The following is a 19904-nucleotide window of genomic DNA, read 5'->3' on the forward strand; positions in this document are numbered from 1 at the left end:
TCTCTGACAAATGGATACATGCAGGAGTATCCTCAGGAATTTCCAGCGAACTCTCTTGTTGATGATCAGGAGGCGACTCAACTGCTGAAATAGGAACGACATTTTGAGGAGACTCTTCCACTATTACGTCAGGAGGAGAAAGAGGCATCTCAATGGAAACTGAGGAAGGAATCTCATGAGGTGAGTTTGAAGCGAGAGACTTAGGAGCATCATCTGATTTCTGTCCTTCTTCTGGATTATCAGGATCGATCACATGAACATGAAGCCGAGACTTTTCCTTTCCACGAACTATCGCCTCCTTAGGAGGAAGCACTATTGCTCGACTAACCCGCAATTTGATCGTGGTGGTTGAAGATGATGCACCTTCCTTGTTGTCAATCTGAATCTCAGACTTACGTCCAAGAGGCCCCGTAGAGTCATCTTCTATCCCAACCTTGATCTTGATGAGTCTAACACCATTACCTCTGAGCCAAGTGTTGGTGTTAGCCAAGATAGGCTGAAATCTTTCAAGAATGGACGTGCATTCTTTATGTGACCATTGGATTAAAGGAAGTGGGGCTTCCTCAACCCTTCATGAGACGTACTCTGGATCGAGCACATGACCATCATCGATCATTCCTTGCAGAAAGTCCACCATGTTCAGATCATTAACCTACTCAACAGTAAGCCTGTAGTAGTCCATCTTGAGAACCTCCATTTCTGTACGGAGATCTACCCAGATATCCTCAATATGATGCACGTGCACGAAGGACTTTTTGATCTTTTCCTTCATACCCCGGTAATTAAAATTTGCCCTGGACTTGAACCTTTTGAGTTTAATCTCTTGCATCTCAGTCTCCATAGCTTTAGCTTTGACGGATGTGACAAGAGAATACCGGCCAATTTTCAATGGGTTTGTTGTAGGAATCCCCATTCTGACCTTATGTCTAACAGATTGATGAGCGTGCACAACCATGATTTGTCTTCCCAACTCCATAAGAATGATCTTATCAGTCGGGTATCTAGGGAGCATGTATGGTTGCCCACTGTAGCATCCAACTCTCACATAAGTGAAAGTTGGGACTTGGAGAAATAAACACCCATCCTCATTGACTCTTTCCCATGCTTCATCTGACACCCTTCTGTTCTTTAGAGTCTTGTCAAACTGGCACATGAAGTAACCAAAGAATGCATCTTGAACTCTTCTGAAATGTAATCTGTTGGGTCTCAAAGGCAACTGATCATAATATTCCCACACAGGTATAAGCGAGCGATCACCCTTGGTAGAAAGTCCAGGAAAATGTTTGAGTGATGCTGCCAAATACACTAAGTATGAATTCATGTAGAAAGTCATGGTGGTAGGGACTGTTGCAAGTTGCTCGCACAAAGCATCACTGATAATCTCTCCCCATGATATATGATGGGATTGCCTTATGAACATGGTAAACTGATACATCTAGGGTTCAAAAACATTAGAGTGTTCAAGACCCATCATCCTGCTGAGGAGAGTAATGATGTCTCCAATTTCCCACTTAAAGTCACAACGGTACAACTTGGCCCACCTTGTGAAGGCAGCTCGTGGCTCATGAATCCACCTGTTAATATGACGTTTGCAGTCTTTTTCCCTCTATAGTACTCGGCTACACTATCCTTTGAAATTTCCATATAAACAGGTGCTGGTGGTATTTTGAAGACTTTCTCAATTATATCTGCATCAAGGCGGATTATTGCCTCACCATCATCATTTTTAATGGTTCTAGTCTCCTTGTCAAAGTGATGGGCGCAAGCGAGAACAAATTCAGGTTCTAGGGCAGCCACTGGAAAAAAAGATGCATGATGGATGTGGCTGTCCAACAACTGCTGCATATTACTATCCTGCGGAGCCTCCACTCTCTTGATGAATTCTGACATGTCCACATGCCCTATCTTCGTGTCTTTTATGTGATTCAAAGGAGAGGAAACTTGCAAAGGTGAAACTTCATTCTGGTACTTGTCATATTTATACTTCATCTTCTTCGGAATAGGAGAGGATGGTAAATCTGACATTGAAGGATAACCTGGTATACTGCGATGAAGACTTAAAAGTGTTAAGGCAACATCATAATCAGCTGCAACTAACATTTTTCCTTCTTCAAATGGGAAGAACTCCAACCCTTGCACTTCACGAATTTGTGAGAGAAAGATGGGAAATAAATGGGAATGGTGGAAATTTGACTTTGACCAATTTCGGATCTTGGGGAAAGTTTTACAAGTATACAAGTTGGGAAGAATGAACATGCAATTGGATTTTTAAAACCCGAATGCAAGTATACTTGTAAAATTGAAAATGAAGGAATGAGTGAAAAATGAGATTTAGACTTGTGGGAAATGACGTGAACGGAAAGTACGGATATAATCAATATGGATAGATAAAAATAGGAAGGTTTTGGGAATGTCATTTTCAAGAAAATGGGAAGAACTTTGGACATGCAATCCGGTTCTAAAAACCCAATTTTGGAAGGATGGGTATTTTTCATCTTTGCAACTTGGAATTTCAACAAAAGATGGTTAAATTCTTATAACCATAAGGGAAGATCAATTATTTTCATCCAACTTGTAATCGGGATTTAAAATCCCGAATGCAAGTAAAGAGGGAAAATGGGGAAGAACAATGCAATTCACAAATTGCTTTGCAAAGGGGAAAATCTCTCTCACAAAAACCGAGTTTTGGGGCAAAATCAACATTTACACAAATTTACAACTAGAATGGAAAAACAAGAAAACAAGAAGAAAAAAAATCATACCTTGCTTCAATCCGAAATGTTTCTTCAAAAGATGATTAATCTTTGATTGAAGAAGACAACCCCTTAAGTAAGCAATAAACAAACTTGAAACCCTTGCCACGTTTTTGAAAAAACGTCTGAAGCAACAAATCGTGGCAAAAAATGCAAGTATAATGGCACAAGAACTTGTCAAATCTTCCTCCAACCTCAATGCCTCAGTGAAGGAAACCAAAACGATTTAGGGAAGAAGAGATTTGTGGAGTTTGGATCCACCAAAACGCGGTATTTGGCAAACACGTGTTTACTGTTTTAGACCCAAAAACCAATAAAAATAAACTCCAAATGGCATGATATGAGTTTCAAGATGCATGAAAATAGGCAAGAATCCAAAATGCCTCTTCTTCCCAAAAAATCTCCACAAAAATTACTTCAAATCTGCAACAAAATCGCCTTCCTTAGCTGGTTGGATTTTTGGGAGTGAATGACAAGTTTCATTTTACATGTAATAGTGAAAATCGGGTTTTTATTTTCATATTACAAGTTTAAAATTTCACTTTTCTTTCAACAAGGCAAAATCGGGTTTTTAAGACACAATAGCAAGTTTAAAATGCCTTCATTTTCTCTTTATGGAGCAAATCGGGTTTTTGAGAGAGATATACAAGTTATAATAATTTGTAAAGGGAAAATAAATCCCTTCAACAAGTTTTAATAACTTAAGACATGTAATAGGGGAATAAAATCCCCATTACAAGCAAAAAACACTAAAATAGGGATTTTACAAAAGAATTACAAGTGACTTCTAAATATGCAATTTAAAATTAACTTGTAACTTATCCAAAAAATCCCTATTATGACTTAAAAAGCCAAAAAGCATCATGGGGGAAATTAAAAGTAAGTTACAAGTTCTTTTTCCATGAAGTGCACTTGTAATTAGCTAAAAATTCCCCTACAAAGACTAAAACAAAGAAAATCATTAAAATTTGCAACTTAAGGAAAATTTACCACTTGCAGTTAGGGAGAAAAAACCCGAAATTGAAGGAAAGACATAGCAAACGAACCCAAAACACGATGAAATTTGAAACGTGGTTCGAGGATGGACTGAGGATTAAGCCAGTCCAAGGGCGAAGCAAAATTCTGCCTTAGGAAGCATGTCGTAGAGTAAAATTTTCAAATTTTTGACAAAATTTTTATGTAATGGTCCTTCATTTTTGAAAACAAAAATGAGGACAATAGAATTTATGCTTGATTAATGGGGAGGGGCTCATATGCTTTTTAATTACCTAGGTTGTCTGAAATTGGAGTATCATATATATCTTATTTTCTGGTTCTTGGAAGCATTCACCAAAGGAGACAGGAGAGGGTGAAAGGGTGTACAATTCAGAAGGCCAAGTGTCAAGGAAAACCTATCATTTAATTAATATTTTAATGAGTTATAAAATGAATCAAAAGCTTTAGAGAATGGAGTTGGTAAAACTCAGTTCAGATTTTGTAAAAAGAGATCAAGTGAATGAATAAAAGTTTTTCTGAAAGATCCCTGATAGATCTTTGCTGTTAACCTGCTGTAATTTTTTTATTTTTAATTTTGTTTTCCTGTTTATTTAAGTTTTTCTTACAGAACTAGACAGAAGTGCAGAAAGGGTTGTTTGTTTTTGTGTTTTTGATTGTTTAATAGCATAGGAAGGAATAGATAACAGCAAATATGAAGCAATACTGAAATAAATGAGGTATACAGCAAAGGTCAGAATTATTGCAAATCGTACCAGGCAGATTTGTCTGAATTACAAAGCCAAACAATGAATCCAATGTATTTCCCAAGCTCTCATACAAATTCAAAGTCAAACTGGAAGATGAAGAATGTTCTCCAACCCCACATACACTGGAAGTGAATACAAGCAATACCCTATACACCACGTGGTGTATTTGCTGCAAATGGCATTCCTCCAGCTGCAATGAACCACGTCTCCACTGGAAAGATGGTAGGCCACGCTGAAACCCTACTGAGAATTGATGCCTCTATCCTTAATCACCACACACAATGCCTTATAAGTCCGGTGCCAAAGATTGCTGAGGGCTACGTCCCAGCCAATCCTAATCCTGGGGTTTGCGTCCCAGTCTAGAAATCGCTCTCCAGAGCAAATTCATACAAGTTGTCAAATATGCAAAAGATGATGATAGAATGAAGCTCCTATCCCCTTATAACCCCTCTCAATTGCAAATCGAACCCTAATTGTCTCCAAGTGGCATGGTCTAGTGGAAATGTTATAATTTCTTATTTTAAAGTGGTCATGTTACTAGAAAATGACCTTTTTCCTCATAGACAGAAATCCGCTCACTGAATTGCCCTGAGACCAAAGAGAAAGATTTAAAGAATTTCAAGATCTTTCCAACGAGCTATCACACAATAGGGTGCGCATCCAGATGAGGCCAAAAATCCCCTTATTACTCCAAAATGGCTAACAACTTAGCCTTATTTAATTATTAAACGCTAACTTAGGAAATATTAAAAATATAACCCAAATAGCCATAAAATGCCCAACTGACATTACAAACCCTAAAATCATCCTGTCACCTGTCTGTGACTGAAGTCGGAAATCAAGGATTCACTGGTAGTCTCATCCCTAAAATCTAGGGATGCTCCTAAAATTTAGGAAACAAGCCCAATCTCTCTGAAACTGAACCCAAAGAGGCATCTCATGGAGACCCAACCTTGGGCATGATCAAACCTCCTAAAAAGTAGGAACTGCCTCCTAAAAACAAGGAATGTCTCCCAACTGATCAATAACTGCTAGAATACCAAGTCTCCAACACTGAATAACCATACCGGGTCTCTGTCCAACCCTGTCAGCCTACAAGACCCCATAATAAGCTGACTCACATGTCTCTGCTAGACTGAGCTAGAGTGGGGACATGACAGTCCTCCCCTCTCGGAGATGCTTGCCCACAAGCAACTGTAATGCTGGATGCTGTAAAATGCTCTCACCTTCCCAAGTGGCATCCTCTATGGGAAGATCTCTCCATCGAACCAAATACTCTCGAATCACCCGGCTTCTCAGCCGTCGTTCCCTCACCTCAAGAATCTCATCAGGAACCAAAATCAATTTACCCTCCTCATCCATAGGAGGTAACTCGGGTGAAACTGTAATATGCTGTCCAAGGGCCTTTTTCAGGCAAGATACATGAAATACATTATGAATCCTGCTGCCAGGTGGTAACTCAACCTCATATGCAACCTCTCCCACTCGCCTGAGTACCCTGTATGGACCATAAAAACGTGGTTTGAGCTTCTCAGCTCCCCCCCTTTTTAGGGTGCTCTGCCGATATGGTTGTAAGCGCAGAAAGACCATATCATCCACCTCAAATGCTCTCTCAATCCTGTGCCTGTCTGCGTACATCTTTTGCTGATTTTGGGCCTGCTGTAAATTCTCCCTGAGAGATCTCATGACATCCTGGTTCTCCTGTAACCAATCCTGAGCCAAAGGAACTCTACTATCACTAATTGCCAAATCAGTGAAAGATAATGCCTCATATCCATAGAGAGCTCTGAAAGGCGTCATGCCAATGGACATATGGTGAGTGGTATTATAACAATACTCGCCCAAATACAACCAACGTACCCATGCTTTTTGTTGCCCTGACACATAGTTACGCAAATATCCCTCAACCCACTTGTTGACTATCTCGGTCTGTCCATCAGTTTGAGGGTGGTAACTAGTACTAGGTGTCAACTCAGTGCCTGTAAGCCTGAAAAGTTCCTGCCAAAAGGAACTCATGAACCTGCTGTCCCTGTCACTCACAATGGTCTTGGGAAGACCATGGAGTCTAAATACCTCCCTGAAAAATAACTCAGCCACCTGTGATGCTGTGAAATCCAGTGCAATGGGAAAGAAGTGGGCATATTTTGTTAGCCTATCCACAACAACATAAATACAATCTTTCCCCTGAACCCGAGGAAGACCTGTAATGAAATCCATTGAGATTCCTGTCCACTTCTGTTCCGGTATAGGTAAGGGTTGCAACAACCCCGCTGGGTAGGTATGCTCCGACTTGTTCTGCTGACAGGTCATACACTCACGGACATGGCGTAAAACATCATCTTTGAGACCCTTCCAAGAGAATCTCTCACGAACTGCCCTGTAAGTCTTACCATATCCAGGATGTCCTGCTGTAGGAGTATCATGGAGAGCATGCAAAATTTGTTCCTTCAACTGAGAACTCGGAACAAGATAAACCCTACCCTTGTAGTAGATAATATCATCTACCACACTATATCTGTCATCCACTATCAAACCATCCATGATCTCACAAGCATGCTGATCCTTGGAATACTCAACTAAGAGTTGAGCCTTCCAATCTGCTGAAATCTCGCTCAATGAGCAAAGGGCAGCCAATGAAGGTTTCCTAGAGAGTGCATCAGCCACAGTATTATTCTTCCCCTTTATGAATTCGATATCGAAGTCATAAGCCTGAATTTTGCTAATCCATTTTTGTTGTCTATCATTAAGCTCTGTTTGATTTAGGAAGTATTTCAGACTGTTGTGATCAGTTCTTACCACAAATTTGCTGCCAACAAGATACTGTCTGAATTTGGCTAACGCATGCATGATAGCCAACATTTCCTTGTCGTAGGTAGAGTACAACCTCTCATTATTTTGCAACTTTCTGCTCTCATAGGCAATGGGATGTTTGTTCTGCATCAACACGGCTCCTATACCAAATCCTGAGGCATCACACTCTAGAACAAAGGGCTGCGAGAAATCAGGTAGTGCCAAGACAGGACAAGTGCTCATCACCTCCTTGAGTCTATCAAAGACCCCCTGCGCTTGTTCTGTCCATCTGAAGGCCCCCTTTTTTGTAAGATCTGTCAAAGGTGCCGCCAACTGAGAGAACCCCTTCACAAATCTCCTATAATAAGCACACAATCCAAGGAATCCACGTAACTCCGTAATGTTCTGAGGGACGGGCCAATTCTGAATTGCCTGAATCTTCTCCTCATGCACCTTCACTCCATCAGCACTGATCACATGTCCCAAATATAACACCTCCCTCAATCCAAACTCACATTTGGAAAGCTTAGCAAATAGAGACTGATCCTCCATTATGCCAAGTACCTCCTCAAGATGTCTGAGATGATCCTCCCAAGTACAACTGTAAATCAATATATCATCAAAGAACACTAGAACCGACTTCCTCAACTGCTTGTTGAAGATATGGTTCATACAGGACTGGAAAGTAGCTGGTGCATTGGTAAGGCCAAAAGGCATTACCAGGAACTCATAATGCCCATAGTGACAACGGAAAGCAGTCTTGTGTACATCCTCAGCGCGTACACGAATCTGATGGTAGCCTGAACGAAGATCAATCTTAGAGAAATAGACAGCCCCATGTAACTCATCCAACAACTCATCTATGCGCGGAATAGGATATCTGTTTTTTATTGTCTTCTTGTTCAAGGCTCTATAATCAATACACATCCGTAGAGTCCCATCCTTCTTCTTAACCAACACTACGGAAGAAGCAAACGGGCTAGAACTCGGTCGAATGAAACCCATATCTAATAGTTCATGAATTGTCTTCTCAATTTCATCCTTATAAGCTCTAGGATGACGATATGGGGTAGTAATCACTGGCTTTGCTCCCTCCTCCAACTCTATACCATGCTCAAAACCTCTATCTGGTGGCACTCCAGGAGGTATATCACCAAATACTCTACCATGGCGATCCATCACTGACTGAATGTCCACATGAAACACACGGCCATCCTGGGGTGTGGGTGTTTTGGACTTAACCAAACAATGCGTAGCCCAGAGTACATCATTATGCCTGAGGATAGTCTCCATCCTGCGAGAAGTCACTTCCCTAGGTCCACCATCTGAAGCTGCCCTCAAAATCACTTTCTTCCCTCCAGACAGAAACTCCAACTGCATACGTTGGTGATCAATAATGTAACGCCCAATACCCTGTAACCACTGCATGCCCAAAACCACATCATAATCCTCTATAGGAAGCACATAAAAATCATCAGTCAAAGTATAATTCCCCATCTGAATACTAAGCTGTGGAATCCGTTTGGTGCAACCCAAAACTGCACCATCTGCCACCTTCACTCCAAAACCACCAAACTCCTCATACTGCAAGCCACGCCTCTCAACTAATTTCTGATCAATAAAGTTATGCGTAGCACCTGTGTCTACCAAGCTGGTGACCCGCTTACCCTTAAGTGTACCTTTCAACCGGAAGGCATGAAACTTAGGATAACTGGAGAGAGTAGCCATAGCTACTTTGGCTGACGCCAACGGCTCAGGGATGTCTAGCTCCAACTGTGTCTGAACCTGCTCAACATCCTCTGTATCCTCCTCAATATCAGTATCAAGAACCTCCTCATCTCCTAACTCAGAAGTCACCTCAATCAAATGAACCTTTCCTTTACCCATGCAACGGTGTCCTGGTTCCCAAGGTTCCTTGCAGGAAAAACATAACTTTTTCCTCCTCAATTCATTCCTCGTTTCCTGATTCATCCAAGGGGTTTTCGCTGAAGTCCCTTCTTTGTTCTGGGACGTATTGGCCTTCTGTGCAGGCCGTGAATCTCTAAATGGTTTCTTATCTGCCTGATAAGAAGTGGGAACAGTATCTAGTCTCAATGTCACCTCAATAGCCTCCTTAAGAGTTGCTGGTTGGAAAGCACGCACTAGTCCCTTTAGCCTATCCTGCAAGCCCTCAGTGAACAACATCACACTACGTCTCTGGGGCATATCCGGTACCATCACTGCAATACGTTGGAACTCATTAATATAGGCTTCTGCATGACCGGTTTGTCTAAGGTGAGCCAACTCCCTGTAATAAAGTTCTGTATCCTTACGGTCAAACCGTGCAATGAGACGCTCAGTGAACTCAGTATAGGAGTGAACTAAGGTGTGATCCTGGGTGACCAATCCATGGTGCCACCAATCATAGGCAATCCCCTCTAAATGCAATACAGCAAACTGAATAGCCTCACGCTCAGGCATGGGCCTCAATGAAAGATATATGTCCCGCTTGTGGACCCACGCTCGTGCGCTAGTGTCTCCTGTGCCATTATATGGGGCCAATGTAATCTTCCCAGTAGCTCTATTCAAATCATAATTCTGCTGCTGCTGGTGTGGTCTATTACCACGATCTCCCCTGAACCTGGTTGTATCTCTACGCTGTGCACAATACTGGGGAAGAGGGAAAACGTCCCTAACCTCAGGGGGTAGAGCTCTCCACTCAGCTGTGGCTGCTAAAACTGACTCCTGGAACCCAACCTCCGGTGGTTCCACTTGTGCTGGTTGTTCACCTGGTATGAACTGAGGAAGCAATGGCCTATTCGTAGTAGGTGTACGATGGCGGTGCCTCCTGCTGGAATGACGGGAACTCCCAACTGAAGATTGGGACTGATGGCTGCGGTGACTACCAGCCACTGAAGGTGACCTACCACGCCTACCTCTGTGTCCATCCATATCCAAACGATCCAAGGTATCTTGTAACCTATCTAATGCCTGGACGATCCTGGGCTGAGTAGTGATAAGAGTCCTCATCATCTCTCTCTCTTCCTCATCCTGATTTCTTCTGTCGCCCACCTGTTCCTCAGCCATGACTGGATTCTGTTCTATCCCAAACTCACGCTCGTACTGAGCTCTTCTGCGTGTGTAATACCTATTTATATCCGCTCTACCCGAATGCATAGAAATAAAGTCTGATTAACCCCACAGGCTGGCAGAATACATGGCTCTGATACCACTGAAAGATCCCTGATAGATCTTTGCTGTTAACCTGCTGTAATTTTTTTATTTTTAATTTTGTTTTCCTGTTTATTTAAGTTTTTCTTACAGAACTAGACAGAAGTGCAGAAAGGGTTGTTTGTTTTTGTGTTTTTGATTGTTTAATAGCATAGGAAGGAATAGATAACAGCAAATATGAAGCAATACTGAAATAAATGAGGTATACAGCAAAGGTCAGAATTATTGCAAATCGTACCAGGCAGATTTGTCTGAATTACAAAGCCAAACAATGAATCCAATGTATTTCCCAAGCTCTCATACAAATTCAAAGTCAAACTGGAAGATGAAGAATGTTCTCCAACCCCACATACACTGGAAGTGAATACAAGCAATACCCTATACACCACGTGGTGTATTTGCTGCAAATGGCATTCCTCCAGCTGCAATGAACCACGTCTCCACTGGAAAGATGGTAGGCCACGCTGAAACCCTACTGAGAATTGATGCCTCTATCCTTAATCACCACACACAATGCCTTATAAGTCCGGTGCCAAAGATTGCTGAGGGCTACGTCCCAGCCAATCCTAATCCTGGGGTTTGCGTCCCAGTCTAGAAATCGCTCTCCAGAGCAAATTCATACAAGTTGTCAAATATGCAAAAGATGATGATAGAATGAAGCTCCTATCCCCTTATAACCCCTCTCAATTGCAAATCGAACCCTAATTGTCTCCAAGTGGCATGGTCTAGTGGAAATGTTATAATTTCTTATTTTAAAGTGGTCATGTTACTAGAAAATGACCTTTTTCCTCATAGACAGAAATCCGCTCACTGAATTGCCCTGAGACCAAAGAGAAAGATTTAAAGAATTTCAAGATCTTTCCAACGAGCTATCACACAATAGGGTGCGCATCCAGATGAGGCCAAAAATCCCCTTATTACTCCAAAATGGCTAACAACTTAGCCTTATTTAATTATTAAACGCTAACTTAGGAAATATTAAAAATATAACCCAAATAGCCATAAAATGCCCAACTGACATTACAAACCCTAAAATCATCCTGTCACCTGTCTGTGACTGAAGTCGGAAATCAAGGATTCACTGGTAGTCTCATCCCTAAAATCTAGGGATGCTCCTAAAATTTAGGAAACAAGCCCAATCTCTCTGAAACTGAACCCAAAGAGGCATCTCATGGAGACCCAACCTTGGGCATGATCAAACCTCCTAAAAAGTAGGAACTGCCTCCTAAAAACAAGGAATGTCTCCCAACTGATCAATAACTGCTAGAATACCAAGTCTCCAACACTGAATAACCATACCGGGTCTCTGTCCAACCCTGTCAGCCTACAAGACCCCATAATAAGCTGACTCACATGTCTCTGCTAGACTGAGCTAGAGTGGGGACATGACATTTTCAAGGTCTCTCATCAGTTTTCAAATATATTGTTGTTACTCATGGTTCCTTTTTTATTTTTAGGTTTGAATTAAAACCTTAGAATATGTATCTTCTCAATGCACGAGGGATATATGTATTAAATTTGGGTTTTGACTGTAAGAGCAAGGCTGCTATTCGTTTGGCTATCTATACTTGATTAATCAACTAGGCATCAACTAATCTATTCCAACAGGCTAGATCCCTTATAATTGTCAATGTATGACTTCCATTCGCTACGCTATTCTTATCCTTTTCAATCGGGCTATTTCTTGGGATTTTTAGAGTTGCTTACTATTGTGAAGAATTTTCTGCCTTGGTAATGACATCTGTCATATTGTTATCACACCTTCTAACTTCTCTGCTAGGTCTGCTCAGCTACTTCAAGATCTACTGAACTACTTGTATTCTCTATTGGCAACTTCTTAATTTTATTTTATTTTAAAATATACTACATCTATTAAGGTGTAATTTTGATGCATTTCTAATGTTATTCTTGAATGATTTTTTTTAATTTCCCATACAATCAACTATGAATAATTATTTTTTGCTCTTCTAAATATAGACTAAGATTTTTATCAAACATATTTCCTGGCAGGTTTCTTTACTTTTAAAGGAAAGCTTTATCGATTCATTTTCAAATAGGGACAGGCCTTTTATGAAGGTAAACATTCTTGGTGAATTCACTTTTTTTGTTTATGGTTTAGATTGAAAGACCTTCAGTTAATTATCTTTATGAGATGATGATATTGATAGCACACCTTAGGTTTTTTCTGTTTGCATCGAGTAATGTTGTTATTCTCTTCAACACAACTAATAGTCATATTTGAAAGATATGAACATGTTCATATTTTAAATATTGATAGTTTGTCAAACTTTTAATAATACAACCTTTAAGAAGATTCTTTCAGTTTGAATTTCTTTCTCATAAGACAGTTGCTGTTATGTTCGAACTTCTCTATCTAACAATTAAATATTAGTAGATATTTCATTATCAGCTAGATTCAATTACCACCTTTGTAAATTCTTATTGTTTGTCTTGAGACGCTTAACATGTTAAAAAGAGATTGATATAAAAGAAATTATATTGCAACTATCTTCTTCTAATCTTTGTTCCTTGGACCAACTTGCTAAGAAAATTCTTCAAACTTTGCCAACTAAAACATTGATTGGAAATTGGATCATGAACATGATTAAAGTTGGTTGACTTAATTAACTTCTAAGACTACTAAAAAAGTGTAATAACCCTACCACTTAACAAAGAAGCATAAAGACCAAAGCCCACTAATTGTTACAAAGACAATGACTACATAATGAAGATGGACGAGATCGTACATATTGTCATGAGCACCTCGTAGATAAAAGAAATCATATGATGGATAGAAAGACAAAACAATGCAAACCAAGTTGACTACAGCAATATGGCGATCTGTTTAACATCTATGTCTCATTCAGAAAAGCATATAATGGAAGTGTAATACAAAGTTACAAACCATTGGTTATATGATTAAAACTAAAAATAGCAAACCGATTCATATTCTGTTCAAAGCACCAAAGACAACGACTTTAATGTTCAATTCATGTGCCTGGCTGATCCATAAGTAATGCAGAAGAAGCATGGTAATGTGTATTAAAAAGTAAGGAGCAATCATATATGCCTTATGCAGCAATAAAAGTATAAACCTTTGATATATGACAGCAACTACATTATATGTGATATATATCTGATATATGACAGCGAATACAAGATAATGTGGTGACCTTGAAACAAGCAATGGTCAACTTCATAATGCACAATGAATTTACTAAGTAGCGGTATAATTGCTTGCAGCGGTTTTGTTGTTCAGGACCAGTAACATGTAATAGACAAGTCAGCAAATAAAGCCCGATCCCTTAAGGTGATTTGACAAACCAATAAGGTGGTTAAGGATATGCTTTGTTATGTAGACAAAACGATTCATAATCCAAGAACAAGTGCAACTTACATTAACTATTGTTAAGGTGCATTTGATGGTAAATAATGATTAATGGGACTCTACGATTCCATAAGCAAGGAGGAGCAATTATTATTAAGCAATCCTGATGAAGAATAATAAATGGATTGGTGCGAATTTATCAAGGGTCTGATTTTGTTATACATATTAATGATTCTCAAAAGATGTGATTCAAGGTGTGGGTAAGAGACAAGTTTATGATTTAAGTGAAGGGTTGCAATTAAGAATTAGGAAGTTATGTCTCCTCTATGTTCAAAGGGTATGACACTTTGATGTAAAGACATATATATGAAGATAGCACATGGAGTGGAGAAAGATATAGAAGACTTTTATTACTTATTAATTTCCAGATTTGGATTGCTCTAGTAGACCAGAAATTTATAACATAAGGCATATGTTTCAAGTACATAAATCAGGAAAGGCTTCATAATAGAATCACATAATTATAAGGATATCAATCAGGAAAAGCATTCAGGTTTCAAGGCCTATAATCTATCATATATAGGTAGACTTATACACAATTGGATACATGGTTATAAGGACAATAAATCAGGAACAGCAATCAGAGTTGTATTAAGATCAGTATCATTTTCTTGTACATACAAATCAGACCTCATATCAGAAATTCAAGAGAGTTGTAATCATAATTAGCTATCTAATATCTTATTATTCATTTTTGATTGTTCATTTGTTCAATATATTGCAATTTAGTGGATATAGTTAATTGTTCCTTAAAGGGGACATTGCAAGCGGTATCAGAGAAATGAACCTGCCAGCCTTTGGGTAAATGTCAAAAAATTTGATTAATCATGGCAATAGAAGATATCAAACGTTTTGCAAGATCACTATTTGAAGCAGGCAACAAGCTTAGCACTCAGTTGCAACTGGGACGATATCTTGAACACACTTAAATTGATAGAAGAATGTTTGACTCACATTGAAGAGTCATCCTCCAAAGTATTAGACATAGCCCTAACTCTTACAGTGACCACATTAGAACAACACAAATGGCTGAGGTATCATGATGAGGAGATCAAATTGTTGGTTACAGTTTAAGAAAGGTAATGAGAGTTTTGCTACCTCTAGTGTCTTATGACGACAACACAATGAAAGAAGTATTGCACCTGATCATAGATAGTTTCAAAGATCTTGATGACACTAGTAGTACACATTATTCAAGAAGAGTGACCGTATCGAAGATATTTGTGGAAATCAAGACAAGTATCCTTTTTGTGGACTTGGGGTTGCAAGATCTAGTCCATGACATGTTCCATCTTTTCTTCGACACGATCAAGGACACCCATGATGAAGATATTTTTGCAGCCATGAAAGATATTCTGATTCTAACTATCCACAAGAGTAATGTTATTCTCCAAACCATCACATCTATGCTATGGACAGCTTGGAAACGAAAAGGGGCTCTCTTCATCCGCGTATGCATTATTCCATGAAGCATTCAAACAATGTGAGGACAAAATCAAACCTCACTTGAATAAGGAAGGACGAGAAAGAATAAAGTTAGGAAATGAAGTGAATGAAGATTCTCCGAATCTTCCCTTAGTTGTACATGCAGAAAATAAGAATAATAACATACAAGGAGAGGAATTAGTTTTTGATACTTTAAAGAAACGGAAGCAGTTGATTCTTCATGTGCTTCTGGTGAAAGTATTGTCATTGATGTCAAAGGTACAGTTGTCATTGATGTCAAAATCATATCAGGTAGATGTATGAATGAGATTATTGGATTGATTGTTATTAATATCAAGGAGTAAGGTTCAATTGGGGGACAAGATGGTATGGTTAAATAAGAGCAAGGTTTGAAGATAGAAAACTGGATTTGTCAGTAATATAGCAATGTTTGATTGTTGATGTCCAAGACAAACAACCATTAGAGCTGACATATCTTGATTATGTAGGAAAAGACATAAGAATTCATACAATATGGTCAAGTATGAGAAGTTGATCAAGCTAAAGAGCAGCGATATAGAAGGCAACATCTATATTTATCAGCAGTGACTAAAGAAAATGAAGTGTAGATTTAACAAGGCTATGATTGGTTATTGAACTATAGCCAAACAAATTAATTACGATTCTATTAATAAGATACATAGCTCATATATTGTGCAGCGACTGATATAAAGATGGTGTAAGTTTAATAAGAAACAACATTAAATAAAAACGTATGAATGAAATGGCAGCGTTATACATTAAAAGACAATAACAGCGATTAGTAAGGCAAATACACTCGCCATTCTTACTTGGCACTCATGGTTTGGGCTGTTCAGTTCTCATACTCATTAGTGTGAAGTATATAGAAGGACGTGGATAGGAGAATGACAGTGATTTAAATGAGCTAACTTATTTAAAGATACAAAATTAAATATACATGAAGAGGCCGATCTCTTGTTTAAGGTCTTGGTCATTAAGTAATGCAATTGGGCCTTGTCTCGACATATCAATGTTTGAAGATAATGGAAACATATGCTGGGAATAACTTCAGATGTTAATGAGGTTATATAAAGTAGCATCAACACAAGCAAGTTATTGATAGAGAATGGCGGTGACTTCATGAGCAGCGATATAAGTGTTTGGGATTGAAATTAATATGATCACCAAATCAAGATTTTTGTGATTATGTCAAGTATCCTTCATTGCTAATAATACATAGACAAGGTTTGAAACAGCCCGATCACCAAGGTAGCAGCTTGCTATTGATGTCTGATGATATTGAGGATTGCATATATCTGGTCAAACATGGCAGCGCTTCCTATAATAAGACGAAAGTGTCTTATTCATAATATGGAGTGATTAAAGTGCAACTTTAACTAGTAATGGTTCTCAAAGGTTCGATGTTTAATGAATGAGTAAAGTGGTGCGATTTGTTTAGAGCATATTATATAAAGATTAAATAGAAGAACAGATTAGAGAGGAATTATTTTGATAAAGATCGATATGTAAGACAAGTCAGAAAATGCGATTATTAGTGATGTATAATAATCACTAAAAGATGCGATATTAATTGGAGAACACTAAAACAAAGGTAACAATAGTTATGCATGGATAGACCAATGCTCATGTGTGATCGGTGAAAAAAAATGATTACGTGTTGATGGTCATGGTCAACAAACTATTATATTGATCGATGTGTATTATGCCTTGAATTGGTGGTAATCAAAGAATATCGACTTAGTATGATGGACATGAATAATACGAATAATACGATGAATACATATACATCAACGAACAATTTGATGATGAAAACTAAAACAGTGAGTACAGCGACTATGATAAGCACAGCGATAGAAGTTGGAAATAACAGATTATGTCCAACGTGGAATACATATGCAGCACAATAACTGAACAACGATGGGTATGTCCAACGTGGCTCGATACTACAGCAACTTCATTTGTAAGATTTCATAAAGTTATGTTGGAAAATCGGCTATGCAAGACAAACCAACTCATATGATTGAATATTCAACATCAACATATATTTGGGTCAACTTTGTGGGTCAGCGATGAAGGAGTTGCAAGGTTAGCGATTTACGAAGGAGTAATCTGTTTAATAATTACAAAAAGTTTGATTAACAATGAGGTGCATAATGAATAGACGTGGTTGGTAATTTATTAAAGGATTCGATTCCTTGAAAGGGTGCAATTTAAAATAAATCTTATTTACCAAGCACATTTAAATTAAAAGACACATGCTGTTTTGATCAGTCACTACTTTTTAAAAATAAGACATGTCATTTGTGAAGAGGTATGACTTTATGACTTGAAAGGTATATATGGAGATTGGGAATGAGAAGAGGGGTGTGTTTGTAGAGTGTGTGTGAAGTCAATCATATACACAAGAAGATATATGAATATAAATGTGCTGATTTGAAAGATGATAGTATACAAGACAAATTAACTCACAAATGATGAATATATGGAAGAAGATGATAGAACATATAGTGAATGATTTGTGTAATTCTTGTGACTAAATTGTGAACAAACTATTGGCAGGTTTGAAGGTAATGTGAGGACTTCATAGAAGATACTGTGGTAGATCTATAAGTAACTTATAGCAGATTGGTGTAGGAGTTCATAGAAGATTTTTGAAGAAGAAATTATGACAGATTTATAACAGATTTGTGGAGATAATATAGCAGTTTTGTGGAAGAAAGTTATGCTAAACTGTGGATCCATCATCCATTGTTATAGCAACATTGTCAAGGTGGAAAATCAGATTTATGTGAAGTGGGTTGGTGCTCACGAATTCTGAAGTGGGAGTCGGTGCTTCCAGTGGGTTGATGCTCACAAAATTCAGATTTGGAAGTTAGCGCTTCCAGTAGGTTGGTGCTCACAAACAAACTTAGGGGTTGGTGCCTCTAGTAGGTTGGTACCTAGAGAAACGAGACTCGCCCGAAATCGCCCAAACTCGGCGAGTCCGAGTCCGAGTCAGGCCAAACGAGTCCCAGGGGCTCGGACTCGGACTCGGCCGAGTCTGGAGAGTAAACTCGCCGGACTCGCCGAGTTGGCGATTTTGGCTCAAAATTGCCAGACTCGGCGAGTCCTGAGCCCCAGACTCGGCTACTGGCTGAGTTAATAAAATGACCAAAAAAAAAACATTTTAAAAAGTAATAAGTTTTTTTGGAAGGGCGAAATTTGACATTTTGGTCTCTCCGTTAGGATCATTTTATGGAATATAACATTTAAGTATAAGTGACATTTCCTTATATCTTTCTTCTTTCTTATACTTTAAGTTATATTCCATATATACTGTCAGGATGTTTGAGAGTGGTTTTGGGCCTCCAGGAGTTATATTGCAAAATCTAGTTTTTGGAGGATTCTTCAGTTTTCCAGACTTAGTCAAATTTCAGGATCAGGACATTCCAGACTTAGCCAAACTTCAGGGCATTTGAAGATCAGGATGACATTCCAGACTTTATCACTCACCAACTTGACCTAGCTTGGACCTTCAAGAATGATACTCACTCACCAAGCAAGACCCAATTAGCAACAAGAGCAAAACCAGGCCCTAAGGAAGACTCTCAAAGAAACCCTAATTCAGACTCGTAATAAGTTTTTTTGGCCTTGCGGGGCGCTGCCCCTCGACCTCGCCCTGTATCGCGACAGGGAGCACGCAAGGGGCATTGCCCCTTGACCCCACCTTGGGGGTGCTGCCCCCAAACCCCTGTCGAAAAATATGGGGGAAACTGCATCGATAGAAGTAGAGAAAATTTAACCTCCGAGTCTGACATTGATTGGATCGACCAGATAGATATAGAGGTTGAGATTGTAGCCATGGTAGAGGAGGAACGGAGAGCACGAGCACAGACAGGAGATTCAGAGGCAGATAGTGACACGGATGTTCCTGATGTTGGTGAGCATGGCATGGTGTCACGGGGAGCGGCTATGGCAGTCGAATCATCTAGGACCTACCTTAGACGCCTTCGCAGGGGGCTGGGGCTGGAGGGTGCAAGCTCCTCTGAGCCATAGACTTGTAGTTGTATTTACCTTTGGTATTTGTATGAAACATTTGATGATGATCATATGATGACATGGATTTTTTATTCCATGAGTTTTGTAATATTGTATACATTTGACAATATTTATATATCTATGTTTGTTATTTTCTTCAGCTACAATTTGCGTTTATGCTTATGTGATTGATGTATACTTGTGTATGTAATCAAATGAGCCGAGTTTGATGATGTTATTGTGTCTTTAAGGTGTATTCAATAAAGGGTGTCTGAAACAAGTTTTAAATATTTAAAAATCTCTAAATTTCTTGAGTTTTTCACTATCCCGAGTCCAGTCGAGTCTGGGGCCGAGTCTGACGCCGAGTCTGACGCCGAGTCCGAGTCCGAGTTGGCCTTGCCGAGTCCGAGCCGAGTCCGAGTCCCGTTTCTTTGGGTCACTACCTACAAATATTGTAAAAGAAGATATTCATATAAGCATTTATTGCCATGGTTTTCTCCCGTTAGGGTTTCCATGTATATATTTTGTGTTCTATTT

General features: G+C 39.1%; 1 protein-coding gene across 5 annotated transcripts in view; it reads left to right on the forward strand.

Moving 5' to 3' along the window:
- LOC131049560 (uncharacterized) overlaps positions 1 to 19904 on the forward strand; it is a 234492-nt gene that overhangs the window by 196781 nt on the left and 17807 nt on the right. For all 5 annotated transcript variants that reach the window (XR_009106806.2, XM_057983861.2, XM_057983767.2 and 2 more), the window contains one exon: positions 12506 to 12571. Coding sequence is in view for 4 of the 5 variants with exons in the window: in XM_057983861.2 (XP_057839844.2) it covers positions 12506 to 12571 (66 nt within the window). In the remaining variant the exon portion in view is untranslated. Of the gene's footprint in view, positions 1 to 12505; positions 12572 to 19904 lie in introns of those variants that run through there.

This window comes from Cryptomeria japonica, chromosome 2, assembly GCF_030272615.1.
Source record: "Cryptomeria japonica chromosome 2, Sugi_1.0, whole genome shotgun sequence".
Lineage (NCBI taxonomy): Eukaryota > Viridiplantae > Streptophyta > Pinopsida > Cupressales > Cupressaceae > Cryptomeria > Cryptomeria japonica.